Genomic DNA, 16,074 nt, shown 5'->3' on the forward strand with positions numbered 1-16,074 from the left:
TCGCCAAGGACCAATGTAAAATCGCCAGTTCACTTAACTTGGACATATTTAGGAATATAGAGGAGAAAACCCGCCCAGACAGAACCAAGTCATATAGCTCAGAAAAGACATGAAAATAGCGTTCCACTGATGGCCTCCATTCACAATGACACAGCCTAGGATATGCAGAGAACAATGGTAGCAAATCCCCAAATCCAGGTTTGTGAAGCTGGTTGCATCAGACACAAGATGACTCCAGGCTGGAATCGCTGCCAAACGGGCTTCAAATCAGTACTGGGTAAAGGGCCTGAAAACTTGTGTCAAAGGGATATTTCACTTTTTTATTGTTAATGAATCTGCAAACATTTCTAAAAACCTGATTATCATTCTAGGGTATTATGGGTTGCTTGATAGGGGGAAAAAATAATTTAAATTGTTTTAGCACAAGGCTGCAACGTAACAAAATGTGGGACTGGAATAATGTCTGAATCCACTGTATAGTGGGAGACCAGTGAGGGTACAAGAATGGAATTTGGGCCATGTAAACAAATAAACAGATAATGTTTGCTCAACATATTTCACAAAAGAAAAATAAATGAAAAGATGTTTTTTTAAAAAGTGTTTCAGGTTTACTTAGCATTAAAAATAAGTTAATGCACTTTGTACAAAGCAATAGTGAGAAAACAAAAGCACAAGTTCAGTTGATTGTTTTCATAAAAACTGATGCTAACACTACAATTGTTTTTTTAAATGGCATTTTAAAGTCATCCAATAACTATAATTGTACTTTGAGTTTAAGAGGTATTTTAATTGTCAACCCTTTGAAATGAAACAGGCATTGTATTTAAATCAGAAAGCACTTTCCTTTGGCAGCAATTGGTTTGTATCACATAACATTCGGCACAATGGCTGAAAGATCAAAAAAACACAATAAAGTAGAGGATGACGATGCTTCAAGGCTCAGACACCATCAAGCCCCCCAACTCCTGCTCTCTTCATTGCAACATATCCTTCCTCTTGATTACTCTCTCTCACTCTCTCTCATAAAGGATTCTAATAGACAAGAAGGGAAAATTGCAGAAATGAACATCTCTGCTCAATTTCCATACACAAAGAAAGCTTTGAGGTTCACACTGATTAATTAGAAGCAATGGATGATGCTGTAATATTTAACTGTAAGCCAGGAAGAAGAAGATTAGCAATGAAATTTTTGAAGTGGTGTTGCTTTTTATTTTGTTTTTGTTACTATACCGCCATCCCCCAAACATCCTAATGTTCAAATACATCTCTAGTTGGCATGCAAGCTCCAAAAAAGGGGCTTACTTTATCCTACTACTGTAACAAAAAAAAAGTGACTTTAAAGCTTCAAAACCTCAAGTCGATTTGATTACTAAACTGATTTGGAAAGCTTTTTCCTAGCAATTGAATTTCTGAAATGTCACCTGCATATTTACTTGTCTTGGAGATAAGGGGCCTTGTAACACTTACAAATTTCCAAATGCGCTTGAATATTTGTGATGAGGGGAACACGCCAAAAAAAAACTGGCTTATGAATGTTACAAAAGGACAGACTCCCTAGCTCCTCACTACAAAACAAACAAACAAAACATGGAAATATAGCCAAGAAAGGAAACTCCCAGTAAAAGTCTTGAGAAATATAAGAATGTGATCGACAGGACGTTTGTTCTAACTAATTGGGACATAGTAATCTTATAATTACAATAATATTTGGCTAAATGGAACTCTAACCCAGACATGACACATGATCATGCTGTCTTCTCCTAGGTTATAGTGAGAATATAAGATACAGCAACAGCAACTATCATCAACTGTTGGCAGTAAAAATTCAAATGACTCCACTTTCTGTTGTTCCTGGTGCTTCTAGAAGGAAAAATTCATCAGCCACCATTTCCACAAGAACTAAAATTTTAAAACAAATCTCTTTACAGACCATCTCACACTGACAGGGTGTAATGGAATTATTATAAAAGTGGAAATGCCCAGTCTTCATCAAAAGAGCATTATTAAGTGGAATTCCAAGAAAATATCCTAATCCTAATATTACAAACACCAACCTACCACTCTTTTCCTTCCGAGTCAAAAGAGTAAAAAAGCAATAATAGTAAACTGACTCCATGATTATTAAAAATTGAAATCCTTTCCTACACCAATTATAATGACAGTATTTCAAAAAGGACACTTTATTCACTTGCCTCACATACCCATACCAAAAATGGAATCCTCCCACTGACTGAGCAGAATGACTTTAAATGGTTTAAAAGGACACACCTAACATACCCAATGGTATAACAATATTATTAGAACTTATTTCCCTCATTTAAAGATGATTTCAAAGCGAAAGTATTTCTTAAAAGAAGAAGTTGACACTAATGCCCCAGCTTTTCTGCTTAAGTACACTTTGCTGTCGAATATGTTCATTCTGAGAGAGAGAGAGAGAGAGAGAGGTAGACAACTTGACCATAGCAAATCTTCCATTTATGTAGATTGTCCTGACCTAATCAAGTCTCTGAATGTTTTCAACAAGGCACTGTAATAAAAGAAATTAGTCATAATAAAAATAATCTGCCAAGCTTCCATCCAAAATGAAAGTACCAATAATTTCAGCATTTTTTTCCCAGATGGACAATAAGGAGTCTCAATTTTTTCAATAAATAAGTTAATAGCAGAGGTAATAATTTTTTTAAATGATGTCATTCCTTCCAGATCTTGTGTGACTGTGGGCGCTGGCCAATTAGGAAATTTCTACCGCAGATGTCCACATGCAATTTCATTCTTAGTAGAAGATGGACCTGCAGTGGATTCAATTTCACACCAGACTTTGTGATACAAATCTGTGGCTACTGTGGCACATTCCCCAGTCCCAACCCATCATTTAAAAAAAACAAAATAAGACTGGTAGTTGAGTCCTATGGATCCACAAAGGAAACCATGATGTATCTTGTGCCATTCGTTGTTGGCAGTCCCTCGTGGTAATGTGTCAGTCGACCTGGGTGCATGAAGGACCAGCCTTTTCTGGGCGTATCTACCTTACATTTGTAGCGAATAAAGTGAGAGCCACCACCCTGCAAGTAAGATAGAAAGAAATCAATAAAGGAAAAACATTAGTGAAGTCACAAGAAATAAAGGCTTTCTCACCAGGACAGGCATATATAGTACCTTATAAAAAGTATTCAACCCCTTGGAAGTTTTCACATTTTATTGTTATACAACATTGAATCAAAGATGGGTTCATTTGGCATTTTTGACCGTTTAAGAGAAAAAGACACTTTAATGTCAACTCATAGCCACATTTCTGCAAAGTGGTCAAAAGTAATTAATTACAAATACAAAAGAACTGTTCATATTAGTATTCATCCCTTTAATGAGATACATCTAAATCATCACTGGTGCAGCCAACTGGTATTAGAAGTCACCTAATTAGTTAAATGAAGATCACCTGTGTGCAGTCCAGGGGTTTCAATTGATTATCATATAAATAATTTCTTTACAGAATGGCCAACTTCTGGTGAATCAGTAATGTGTCCTAGCCTACACAATGAAGACAACAGAACACTCCAAGCAACTATGTGAAAACGAGATTGAAATGCCCAAGTTAGTAGATGAATACAAGGCAATATCTAAGTCACTGAATTATTAATAAATGGAAAGAGTATGCCATGGCTGTAAATCTACTAAGAGCAGACTGCCCAAAAACTGAGTGATCACAGAGGAAGACTATTCAGGGAGAACACCAAGAGACCTCTGAGAACTCTAAAGGAGTTACAAGCTACAGTGGATAAGACTGGATAGACTGTGCAAACATCAACTATTTCCGGGGTGTTTTACTAGTCCCACCTTTATGGGAGAGGGGCAAAGAGAAAGCCACTGTTAAAAACTCCATGAAAGCAATGGCTGTTTCAGTTGTGTCCAGAGAAGGGTTATACTTTGGATCCTGTTGACTATTTTAATAATAGGCACATTGATTTGTTTTTTTTTGTTTATACAGTAATCCCTCCTCCATCGCGAAATAAGAAAATCCGCGAAGTAGAAACCATATGTTTATATGGTTATTTTTATATTGTCATGCTTGGGTCACAGATTTGTGCAGAAACACAGGAGGTTGTAGAGAGACAGGAACGTTATTCAAACACTGCAAACAAACATTTGTCTCTTTTTCAAAAGTTTAAACAGTTCTGTCTCACAATTAAAAGAATCCAAACATATCTTCCTCTTCAAAGGAAACAGAGAGGAAAGCAAACAAATCAATAGGGCTGTTTGGCTTTTAAGTATGCGAAGCACCGCCGGTACAAAGCTGTTGAAGGCGGCAGCTCACACCCCCTCCGTCAGGAGCAGGGGGAGAGAGAGAGAGAGAGAGAGAGAGAGAGAGAGAGAGAGAGAAAAACAAAGTCAAAAATCAATACGTGCCCTTTGAGCTTTTAAGTATGCGAAGCACCGTGCAGCATGTCGCTTCACGAAGCAGCTGCACACAGAAGGTAGCAACGTGAAGATAATCTTTCAGCATTTTTAGACGAGCGTCCGTATCGTCTAGGTGTGCGAACAGCCCCCCTGCTCACACCCCCTACGTCAGGATCAGAGAAAGTCAACGCGAGAGAGAGAGAGAGAGAGAGAGAGAGAGAGAGAGAGAGAGAGAGAGAGAGAGAGAGAGAGAGAGAAAGTAAGTTGGGTAGCTTCTCAGCCATCTGCCAATAGCGTCCCTTGTATGAAATCAACTGGGCAAACCAACTGAGGAAGCATGTACCAGAAATTAAAAGACCCATTGTCCTCAGAAATCCACGAACCAGCAAAAAATCCGCGATATATATTTAAATATGCTTACATATAAAATCCGCAATAGAGTGAAGCTGCGAAAGGCGAAGCGCGATATAGCGAGGGATCACTGTATATTAATTTTCTTTGCTTGCATTGACTCTTAATTGCAGACATCATTGCATCAACCATATTATGTTCTTTCTGTCTGATGATTTTCTGATTCTGACTGACATCACTGAATCACTTGAAAATCACAAGCTGCTGCTACTTATTTTAACAGCAGAACAGGATAGCTAATATCTTCATATACAATAAACACTTTTTTCAGTTAAAGGTACCTGGAAGTCAATGCCTTTTCGATTCAAAGCAATGTTGATGGTGAACGTTGAGGAGTCATGGTGTGGCCGGAGTGAGGGCTGCTCATCTGGACGGTAGCGAACAACAAAGTTCATCACTGCTTTTGCCTGCAGACAGTGAAAGTGAAGATGAAAGAAATCAAAGAGGAAGACTTAAGTACTTGGCATGAAAAGTGTAAAACCATTCAGGACAATTAAAAGAAAGTGACTGGTCTATGTAAGTACCTCCCATCGTTTTAAAAAAAAACAAAAAAAAAAACAGCAACAACTTACCTTTGCATAATAACCAGGGTAGAGCTTCTCTGTCACTGGAGCAATGTACTCCTTCAGGAATTTCAGCCACTCTTTTTCAAAACCAATCTGATTCATGTGGATGTCCACAGTTGGCACATTCTCATAGCCACCGGAAAGACGGGTGTCCTAATTGCAAACAAAGACTTGGCTTTAGTTTTGGCCTCTGTTTAGTAATTTTAGGAGTCTTCTTTTAGTATTCTGTCTCTATACAGATAAGCAGTTTAGTATTTTTTATGTTGGCTTATTTCCTAAGTTCCCATCTTGAGTATAACCAACCAACCAGAAATAATCCTACTCTATTTCATGATAATGCCAGACGTCTTTGTCTTCTTTTGTGTATAAATGTATTTTTCACATTGCTGTATTTAAATAATCCAAATGGTAGAAACTAACATCCTTTGGTTAAATAATCCAAAGGATTTATTTATGGGACAGTCATTAAAATATGTAATTAAAACACACAGCTTGATTAAATATCTAAATGATGATCTAGTACAAAAATTCTACCTAATCACACTTTGCTGTAGAGTTTATGATTTTACTCTCCAACCTGAATTCCTCAAGATATCCCAGGTCCTCCGTTGCAAGAGATTTTAGGTTAAATGTATCCACTGAATTAGTGTGACTCCCTGTGTTAGTGTGTACTGTAATGGACCGGCTTCCTTCTCCACAAATTGTTCCTGCCTTCTGTCTGTATTAGTTTTTCCTCTCCTGTTATCAAATACGCATTTTTCCATTTTACTGTTACACACATGCGATTAGGAGGCAGTCAAAAAGCCTAAAGGTGAGGGAAACATCGCGAGACAAGAGGTTATCATGCGGTACTAACCTAAATCTCTCGTTCTTCTCAGCAGGAAAACCGAGGAAAAATAAAGAGCCTACTTCCGGGTCCCAAAATGGCCACCGGGCCATCACTTCCAGCGCCAAACAAGACGACACTTCTGACAACCCCGATGACATCACTTCCGGCCTTTCGTTAAATGACGTCGCTTCCGTCCCACCGTATCGGCGTCACTTCCTGCCAACAATTTTCTGTTTCCATTTTGATTTACTGTATAAAAATGCCATTTTGTTCTGTAAACTTCATCAACTGCTATATACATTTTGCTTTTGATCACCCAAACGTTTTCTTTTGTGTTTTTTTTTCTTGTCCTTTGGACAATATACAGGGATGGTCCCCAAAACTTTGTTTTGTGACGCTTCTTTTTATTTTTGGAAGAAGAATTATCACACTGTACATTACTTAATGTTGTCAGATCTATTTCACTGTGTTGAAAGTAGTTTGTGTCCTCCCATACGTAAATCTTACATGGCTTATCAATTTTCAGTGTCAGTTTGAGGAAAGCACCAGGGAAGGCCATTTAGGGAACACAAGGCTTTAAAAATGTCTTTCTTACTCTCACCACATTTACAACCCAGTAGAATTCCTCTGAGCCCAGTTCCTCCCCGCATATCACTAATCTCTCTCTCAGCTTCCAGACCACATTTTCCAGAACACCAAACAACTCATCTTCAGGCAAGACAAGCAACTCGGAAAAAACACACTGGTTTGAAAATCATGACAGCTTCTTCAGTTTTGTTGTTTCATAGCCTGACAGCATTAACAGGAGGTTTGTTCACTGTCTGCTCAACAAACTCTTGACGTTTCTGTGACTTAATTATGGAGGATGCAATACTTTGTTATACTAAGCACTATGCATTCCTGTGAGAAATAAGTTGGAGACATATGAAAGTCCACGGAGGAAAAGGGCAGGGGATTCTTTTTAACCAGATAGTAAGTGTCACATTTTTCTCCTGTTAGAAAAGACGGTAGGTACATAATTCCTTCCTTTAGTGTTTTAAGGAGGCCATTACAGTACCTCGTGAACAAAGTAGGTTTCCTCCTTTCATTTACTGTTTTTCCTCATGGAAAAATATAAAAAAACAATTTTAAAATTTAACATATTAACTTTGGCTCATAAATAGAATGTATCAACAAACACAAAGAGTAAGTGCACCTCAATCCACCCTAAAACTAAGGTCCATATACTAGGTTATACATTACTATTGGCAACCTTGCCTCCCAAAGGTTAAAAAAAAAAAAGCCATATTTTGTATACAGTATTGTAAAACTGTACTGTATATGAGCAGGCTGGGGTATAACTAGTTTCAAATGTGGTATGTGGTCCAAACAGTTAAAAAATAGGAAAGCCCCCACAATTGTGAGTAACCTTTACCTTGGGTTAGAGCAAAATATGTTTTGTTGCATCTCCTTATTTAACCATTAACCAAACAAATATAATATGTGAAACCAAAAATAATGCAATTATTTGTGTCACAGAGCAGTGTTTCTCAACCACTGGGCCACAAATTGTTATTGTTTATAATGGTAGTGGCTACAACCATTTGCACCCACCCCCCTAAAGTCGTACTCGAATCACCAAGGTGGACCCTCCCCCAACCCCATTGATAGGTTGTGAAGACACTTAAATGGCAAAAAGGTGGGTTGTGACACCAGAAAAGACAGAAACACTGTCATTGAGGACAGTGTTTCTTAACCTTGGCTCCCTACCCAGCTGCAGAGCCTTCATAATGAATGGATGAAGGCAGCCTCCTAGGGCCATGTGCTCCTCCAGTATAATAGGGGGATCCTGCTAGTGAATCTCCCATGTGGATCCCCACAGGGCTTTATGGGAGTTATAGTCCCAAAGGGCAGCCCTGCTGGTTTTCTTAGGAACCTCGAAGGAGAGCTGCAAGAAGGAGCATTCTTTGTTTATTGAAGGTTCTACCTCTGACCCAGAAGTGTTTTTTTAGTGCAGTGTGGTGGCACAGGAAGTAATCCTGGGCCTAGCATGAAGGAAGCCACTCTGCTTCACCAAAGTAGATGGAGTCGGGACTCAAGGAAGGACAAAGCCTGGGAGGAGTGGAGAGGAAAGGAGGAAAGAAATGTGTTTCGGTTTGTGTTAATTTGGATGAAGCCTGTCTGAAGATGCCTTGATAAGTAATGTTTATATGAACTCGTAATTGGAGTGGGAGTAATTGTGTCTGGGGTTTGGGGCTCTGTGATGACCCTCTAGTGGCAACAATAGACTTCATTACAACATTTAAAAAATAATTCCACATATTACCTAAATGTAAAAAAACAAATGGCTTACATAATGTCATGATACTTGGCAAGATTGTGCGCTAATTTGGCTCATAGTTAACTTCCAGGTAGGAGGATCTACTCATCTACTTACCCTTTTCAGGGAGTAGGGTGTCAGTGCCTAGCCTGGCAACATCGAGTACAAGGTGAGAACTTGCCTTGGATGGCACACCAGACCACTGCAGGGCATATTCACACACACACATGTATACTCACTCACATAAGAAATTACAAATTAGTAGAGTTACAAATTAACCAAATACTGATTTCCCTCCCACATCCTAAAGATTGTAAGTCTGGAGAAACTTCTCACAGGGATGAATTTAAAACAAAGACTTGGGGGCGTGAGGTTGCCACAGTAAGCACTGCACCTTTGTGCCACCCAAGTAATAAGCATACCAAATATATGGAAGCCTTCATAATGTGCTCTGCATAAAAATATTTCTCTTACTTGATACTATGTTTCAAAACGATGATTCGTTAAATTAATGGTGTGTCAGGCCACTTCAAATACTATATTAAAGGATGAAGCTATGTTATTTTCAATACTGCAATTTAATTTAATGAAAACTTGGTATTGCCAATTCTATCTGTAAATGAGATGGTTAGTGATAGAACATTTTTAGCTTTATCAACTGCAGAATTTCAGTTGCGATTTGCCAAATTTCATACAAAAGATGTTATGTGTACTTCTAGTGACTGATTACCTGGCTTGCAGCTAAGATAGGAAAACATTCCTGAATAAAGAAAAAAACACCTTTGTATTGCTGGTATTTTTGCATTACTGAAATATACTGTATGATACTATCACCTAGTATGTGTAGTAAGCACATTAATTTTCATCTGTACAGTATAGCACCTTCAGCACTCGATTTACAAGATAAACTTTTTATATAAAAGATATTACAAGGTTTGTCTCCTTAATCCTGACTACATATCACAACAAACACGTTTCAGATAAATTACCAGGTGCTGCACAAAAATGTAGCCTATAAATTCTGAAGCACATGGTGATATGATCTTTATGTCGATTTTTGGAACATCTATAAAATACTCACCTCATGTTTTCCTCCTGACCACTGGCCATGGTTTTCCATCTCCTCCACCAACTCATCACACATCTTGTCAGAAAAGACAGGGAACCAATATACATCTGGACATGGCTGTAACAGGGTGAAGAAAAAATAAGACTAAAGGAGAGTGAGCAGAACTTAAACGTAGCAATCAGGAAATGACACCAGATGGAATGATATAATTGATCAGCAAGCTGATAAAAATACAAAACATCAGAGCAAACATATTTAACCAAATAGGTAACTCTTACAGTTAACATTTAGCAAAAACTTAATACTAATGAATCTAAATGTACATACAACAGCATGAAATTGCGTGTTATGTTTGCCAAAAGAAAGCAGGGCAAACTAGAATTAGTGTTGACCAGGAAAAGAAATGTCAGAAAACCAGAAAAAGAGTTGATACTGAGAATCTGTCCTATCTTTTCCTAAACCAAATTGATAAACCAAAAATCAAAATCAAAGCCAGAAACACTAATAACAATAGCAACCATGCACAGATATTTCTTTTCATTTATCCACAAACTCGAATGGCTAGGAAGTGCATAGCGCCAACCATTTATCCTATCACGGTGATAACTTCAACAGTGAGCACTTTTAAGTGTTGTTGCATAGCAACACCATAACAATTAATGCCCAAAATTGTGGCACCAAGGAATACAAAGACGGTGCTGGAAAAATATGCAAAAAAAAAAAAAATTATAACCATTTGAAAACAATGTATAATCTAAAACCTAATGGCAAAATTAAACTCTGCGACCACAAAAACCTATATTCAGATGTACTATATAATAAAACACAAGTGTGTGTGTGAGTGTGTCCGGTTCCACTGATTATCAGTTTTGCTTTGGTTGTTCAGTCTTATGTGATCAAGACAGGAAGCACCAGTCAAGACAGGTTGAAACAAACAAGGATACCGAGGAAAGGCAGGAAGAGTGCTAAAAGTCGCTTTCAAACATGTGAAATACTTTTAAGAAACCAAATTATGTTTTCACAGCGAGTAATGGGAGCCTGCCTGCCATTGGCAGTAGTCAAAAAGCAGACAGGAGGCAAGCAATGCACCTCAAAGTGACAGAGTCTGAGAAGCAGGCTTTATGGGAATGTGACTGAGAGAGGAAGCACTAGCCAAGAGAGGCTGAAGCACACAAAGATACTGAAGAAAGGACGAGAATGAATGTTGGCGGTACACATAAGGGAAGAGATCATGCATCAAATATTTTTATATTTATTCTATTGCCTGTCTTTGATAAAAATAGTAGCTAGTATATAATAAGCAAAGCTCCAAGAGGTGAGAAATTAATTTTAAACTAATTTAAAACAAACATCGCTTTTATAGGCACTTTGGTATTCTTTTCTGAGTAAAGTGACCTTTTTGTTAAGAAACTGTAGGCAATGTCATATAGGAATGGCCCACCCAAAAATATTTTTTATTTGTTACTTACCTCAGGAAATATAATCACATTGTTTGCCATTGGGCAGCATTGGTCACCTATTAGCTTGTGTTATATCATAAACATTTTTATCTTCATTTAAATTTTTTTTTTCTCAGTCATCACTACAAACTACATGGAGTAAGTTACAAATACAAAAAAAAAAAAACAGTTGGGTGGACTATTCCTTTTAGACAGTGGATGTTAATCATAGTATTGCTAGACCAATCCTTACAAGTCCACACTAAGTAACACTCCGATAATCACCACTACTCCAATGTTTCCAAAAAAAGAAATGATACGAATTAGGACAAAACAATTCAGTTATGCAGGTCAATATCCCAACTCAACGGGCTACTAAGAAAATATAGCTGTTACCTAATCAAAATAGACTATTGGATTACATGGTCCCATTTTCTTTCCAAAATTTATGTTCTAATTCAGCAATATATCAGTAATCAAATGGATTTCTGCTTTTCATATGTTTACTTGTGGGCTTAAACTGGCCAATGCTCATGGGTTTATACACTTGGCCAGGGATAAGATGACATTTCACTCCAGAAAAATTCCTTATTTAAGCATATTGCTAAAGGGGAAGACTCTCACCTGAAATGAGATTAGGTGAAAAATAGAAAATAAAAGGATGAAACTTACACATAAGACAATTAAGTATGAACCGCTTTTTGATCTAAAGACATATATAGGCAGTTGAAATACAAACTGGCAGTTTTCCTCCAGGATGCAAAAAGTTTACAGTGCCCTTTCTTTAGGTACACCCTGCACTTAAAATGCTCTCCTGTTCAACATTGGATATTTATATACTTTTGCATGACCGGAAAACTTCTTTGAACCAGATGATATAATTCAAAGTTCATCACCTCTTCCACAACATCATCTCCATCTTCCTCAAAGATTTTGGAATAATTTTCATGGATGTATTTTTCCTTCCAGTCCTAAAATACAAAGAAATATCACTCAGAAAGAAGGCTGCAAGTTACCCCTCTAAACCATTGATCAAATCAATTAGAAATAGCATAAGAGAGAGAAAAAAAAAAGAAGAGTTTTAAATAAATTGTCGAAAGTAAAAAATACATGCAGTACAACTATTCAGAGCACTTCTTAAATCTCAAAATCTATGATGATGATTTTGAGCTATTGATAAACAGTGTGCTCATGTCATTATCCCAACCAGAAATGTGTTTGCCCTTTTCTTATCTTTTCAAACAAGAGGTTTCACAGAACTCTTTTTAATGTATATTTAATGCACTGCTGTATTGTACAGCATTATTTTTTTGAGTATATCAATCTCTTGGAAACAGACATGTTTATTTTCTCCACCTGAAGCAGAATAATTTTGAAATGTTAATTCAGAATTAAGTTTAGAAACATCAGTCCATGCAGAGATACAAACACCCAATCCAGAGATTTATACAATCTATCACTGAAGCTATAAGAGATAGGCACTAAAAACAAAAATTACATATTTAGATTTCATCTGTTGCAGGCAAGACAGACAAGACCTGCCATGTCCATTCACAACTATTGATTGTATTTGCTCACCACTGGGTTGTCAAAGATCTGCCACATGTCACTGTGCAGTCGACTCGTGTTGTAATTGTTTGAGGCGATGAGCCGTCCAAAATCATCTCGATTGCTGATGTACATAAATATACCCTGAAGACCCAAATGAAGACGGTTAATGCTAAAGTGCAGAGATAGACTTATAACTTTAACAGTCATGCAACAGAAACATGAAAGGTGCATAAGGCACACAGGAGGGAAAATGCCAATGGAAAGAGAAAAGGTGTCCATCCATATTGTGAGGCTACCCCAAGGCACAAAATCCCACCAGTTATTTAAAGAATGTGTGGTGCTACAAAGTTAAAGTTGCACCCAAGGAATAAAAGTGAGAGTTACTAGCAGTGACTTCTGAATAACTGCACACAGTCCTTCTTATTATCATATAAATTGAAATAATTAAATGCAAGGTTACTTATGGGCTGAAGGACAGCTAACATCTTTTAAGGAGGCAGAAAATGGATGCTAGGTAAAACACCAAGATGAAATCTAACCTGCTCACGGATATTTCTGCAAAAGACCATATCTGGATCCATGACCTCGTGAGAAAACATGTTGATCTGAGATAGCTCTTTGCGTAGCGTTTCTCCTTTGATCAGGTAGATCTGTGTGATGTAGGGTACATTCCAAACACCTCTACAAATGTAAGAAATGTAGACAAGAGAAAGACATTTGACCCACTTTGGTTTACTCAGTAGAATCCAGGTTACTCCATATGCTGTATATCATGCAGATGTCAAATTAATGATGAAGAATTCTTATGAAAACAAGTTCAGCCTATTCCTAGAAAATGTGTGCTAGGGGCTAAAAGGAGAAAACATACTTAACAGCAATATCCAACCTACAGCTATTAAATACATTTATGACACAGACTCAATGTCATTCACGTGTCTTTTGCCTTCTAAGACATTAAATGAATGCCGACTTTGAAATGAGAAAATATCATATTTCAATTGCCAGAGGCTCTTTGTAACCTCCTGGAATATTACATGCCTTGTTCTTGGTGTGATCTGGGTTGGTCAACCACTTCTGTAGAAGGTAAAAGTGGTGCTGGAGTTTTCTTCATTTGTACATGACATGCCTGACCGTGGACTGGTGGAGCCCAAACATTTTTGGAATTGGTTTTGTAAACTTTTCCAACTTAATAGCATAATTTTTTTTTTCTGGTATTCTCAGAGATCTCCTTTGATCAAGGCGAAACATACTTCCACAAATCTATGTAGTGAAGATCAGACTTTGATAGTGAAGACCCAGATAGATGTTCTTTAAATAGGACAGAGCCTCCCACACTCACCCCATTGACTGAAACATCCAATATGTAATGAATAGGTAACCGTAAATGTTCATACTTTTTCATACACAAATATGTAACTTAGGACAATTCTCCTCATTAAATAAAAATAAATATGATGTTTTGTGTCACTTGTTTAATTGGGTTCTCTTTATCTAGTTTTAAGACTTGTGTAAAAGTCTAATCATGTTTTAGGTTATATTTATGCAGAAACAGAATATTCAAAAGGGTGCACAACCTTTATAACACAATTGTAACATACTATGTGCAACACACAAAAAGAAATGGTCTCTACCCAGTACTGTTAGACTATTTATGAATATCTTTATTTTTACTATTTTTCCAGTTCTCCCATTAACTCCTATGGTGTCATGTTTAAACAGTGCACATCTACAAAAATGTTGTATACAGCCATTTCTACACTCACATCGAGATGTATAAAAACTAGACTTGGCATAAAGCTATGCACATTTTCACGGCAGCTTCAAACCATCCGTAAGGACGTTTCTGCTTGGTTTTGTAAACTTGACTCCATCCAGTGTCAAAGCAGTGCTAGTGGTTTTGTGTGCTTTACCTTTCTTTTTCATATTCACATCCATGAAGCAGGCTTTATCAGATACACCAAAATTAATTGTATATCATCTAGAAATTCAAGAAACTTGATTATAATCATTCTGTAATAAAATGGTACATGGAATGGCCAAACTTCTCCAACTACCATGGCTGCTTTAGTGTTGTTAAAAGACATTGCAAATGAAAGAATTAGAAGAGAGCGCGAGTATATACAGATGATAATTTCCAAGAGCTATCCTCTTGGAGCTGTGTGCTGTTAGAATATTAGGATGTATACTTTAAATCATTTTTATGATGAAATGCATTAAAGCATGTATAATAAATTTTATATCTAAATTGTTAACTTCGTTTAAATAATGTATGCTATTAATAATTAAACATGTCAGGGCACTGTGGTGCGGTGGAAGCGATGCAGCCTCGCAGTAAGGTGGTTATGTCCAGGGTGATTCCTGCCTAGAGTTTGAATGTTTTCCCTGGTGGGTTTCCTTGGCATGCTTTGGTTTCCTTCTAAAGGCATTCAGGATGGGGGATTTGGTGATGCTAAATAGACACTACTAGTGTATCTGTGTGCTCATATTCACCCTGCGATGAGCTGGTATACTGTCCAGATTGTTAATGCCTCGCATTCAGTGTTTGAAAGGACTGGCGCAACAGTGCTACCGTGACCCCACAAGTTTAGTACATGCTGTAATGATATAAAGTATACATGTTAGTATTCTAAAATGTTCAGACAGCTGTAATATCATGAATACAATGTATTCTGTGTGGCAATCATTGTCTGCGTGCTTCTGTTGGTGTAAACGAAAGCCCATTTTTAGAAGCACATAGTAAATAACACTGGATAGGGGAACACTCTAGTAAATTAAACATCAATTTTAAGAAGAAGTTTACAACATTCTACTTTAGTGACAAAATAAACGAAATTAAGGATGACATCTCGTCTTTAATCTTGACATAAACTTTTTTTCCCCTTCTCTGTGTCCCTAATACACTTCCGTATGACATTCAGACAGTGGGCTGCAACTCGTTTTTTCACGTTGACTGTGATATCTGACCATTTTTTTTTTTATTTCGGACACACTGCGACTTTCTGAACTTGAACTTTACAGTGCCTTCACCAGGCTGTGCCACTCCATCAGTTTCTTTTTGTTGCTTATAACACTGCTTAAGCCATCAAATAATATGTTTTTCCTTGCCTCTACTTCACCAAGCAGGACCTACATTTCGCATTCGCTGAAATTCTACGTATGGCATTATACATGACACCCCAATGCGATATCTGGTTTCTAATGTTTAAAAATACAACCCAAGCTGAGACTTTCTTTTTTTAATTAGCATGAAGTTCTAATACATTCCTATTCATGATGGCACTGGAGAGTGGTGATTTGTTGGCTTTTGGTCAGACATGCAGGAAATAGTTTCACTGAACTCTATGTGTAACAATACTGTATTACTATTTCTATTATGCAGAATTCAAAAAATCATTAATTTGTACTAATTAGAATCTACTGCTATAAGGTTTTACTTTCAAGCTGTTCAAATAATCATTTTTCCTCATATTTACTGTGCATTAAGATTCTGCAGTAAAACACTCAACTTAAAGTCA

General features: G+C 37.2%; 1 protein-coding gene across 1 annotated transcript in view; it reads right to left on the reverse strand.

The window, feature by feature from the left end:
• Nucleotides 1-585: 585 nt before the first annotated feature.
• plod3 (procollagen-lysine, 2-oxoglutarate 5-dioxygenase 3) overlaps nucleotides 586-16,074 on the reverse strand; it is a 63,251-nt gene continuing 47,762 nt past the window's right edge. The window contains exons 13-19 of the mRNA XM_028798308.2: nucleotides 13,099-13,240; nucleotides 12,587-12,700; nucleotides 11,905-11,979; nucleotides 9,582-9,686; nucleotides 5,379-5,525; nucleotides 5,088-5,213; nucleotides 586-3,062 (exon numbers count right to left, since the gene is read on the reverse strand). Of these exons, the coding sequence (XP_028654141.1) occupies nucleotides 2,907-3,062; nucleotides 5,088-5,213; nucleotides 5,379-5,525; nucleotides 9,582-9,686; nucleotides 11,905-11,979; nucleotides 12,587-12,700; nucleotides 13,099-13,240 (865 nt within the window). The 3' untranslated portion in view covers nucleotides 586-2,906. The remainder of the gene's footprint in view (nucleotides 3,063-5,087; nucleotides 5,214-5,378; nucleotides 5,526-9,581; nucleotides 9,687-11,904; nucleotides 11,980-12,586; nucleotides 12,701-13,098; nucleotides 13,241-16,074) is intronic.

The sequence above is a fragment of the Erpetoichthys calabaricus genome, chromosome 3 (genome assembly GCF_900747795.2).
Source record: "Erpetoichthys calabaricus chromosome 3, fErpCal1.3, whole genome shotgun sequence".
In the NCBI taxonomy this organism is placed as follows: Eukaryota; Metazoa; Chordata; class Cladistia; order Polypteriformes; family Polypteridae; genus Erpetoichthys; species Erpetoichthys calabaricus.